The sequence below is a fragment of the Cryptotermes secundus genome, unplaced genomic scaffold (genome assembly GCF_002891405.2).
Source record: "Cryptotermes secundus unplaced genomic scaffold, Csec_1.0 scaffold21, whole genome shotgun sequence".
Taxonomy (NCBI): Eukaryota; Metazoa; Arthropoda; class Insecta; order Blattodea; family Kalotermitidae; genus Cryptotermes; species Cryptotermes secundus.
In genome coordinates, this window is record NW_019742548.1 from 1 (window position 1) to 801 (window position 801).

Consider the following 801-nt stretch of genomic DNA (forward strand, 5'->3'; position numbering starts at 1 on the left):
TGCAAAATTTTGAGGCAATATAAAATTTTTGTGTCATAGCTGCTTGCCCTCAACTTCAGCTTCCAGCTCCTCGTCAAACTCTGCGTCCTCATCAGCAGTTGCCTCCTGGTACTGTTGGTACTCAGACACCAGGTCATTCATGTTTGATTCTGCTTCTGTGAACTCCATCTCATCCATGCCCTCACCTGTGTACCAGTGCAAGAAAGCCTTGTGCCTGAACATGGCTGTGAACTGCTCTGAGATACGCTTGAACAGCTCCTGGATGGCAGTCGAGTTACCAATGAAGGTTGCCGCCATCTTCAGTCCTCTGGGTGGGATGTCACAAACAGCAGTCTTCACGTTGTTAGGGATCCACTCAACNTTCTGAATGTTGAACATCTGTTCATCAACTTCTTTCATGGACATGCGTCCTCTGAAGACAGCAGCAACTGTGAGGTAACGGCCATGCCTTGGGTCACAGGCAGCCATCATGTTCTTGGCATCGAACATTTGTTGAGTTAGTTCGGGTACAGTCAGGGCTTGGTACTGTTGGCTACCACGGGAGGTGAGAGGAGCGAAGCCGGGCATGAAAAAGTGGAGACGTGGGAATGGGACCATGTTGACAGCAAGTTTATGGAGATCGGCATTGAGCTGACCTGGGAACCTTAGACAAGTTGTCACACCAGACATTGTGAGGGACACCAGATGGTTCATGTCACCATATGTGAGAGTCTTGAGTTTCAGCGTCCTGAAGCAAATGTCATAGAGGGCTTCATTGTCAATGCAGTATGTTTCATCAGTATTTTCAACCAGCTGGTGGAC

The 801-nt window shown here is 48.5% G+C and overlaps 1 protein-coding gene across 1 annotated transcript; it reads right to left on the bottom strand.

Moving 5' to 3' along the window:
• Positions 1-6: 6 nt before the first annotated feature.
• Positions 7-798, bottom strand: LOC111873241 (tubulin beta chain; the record flags this gene model as incomplete). Its single annotated transcript, XM_023867787.2, has 1 exon — positions 7-798. A coding segment is annotated over one exon (765 nt), but the record flags the coding sequence as incomplete, so codon positions are not given.
• Between the last annotated feature and the right edge of the window lie 3 nt (positions 799-801).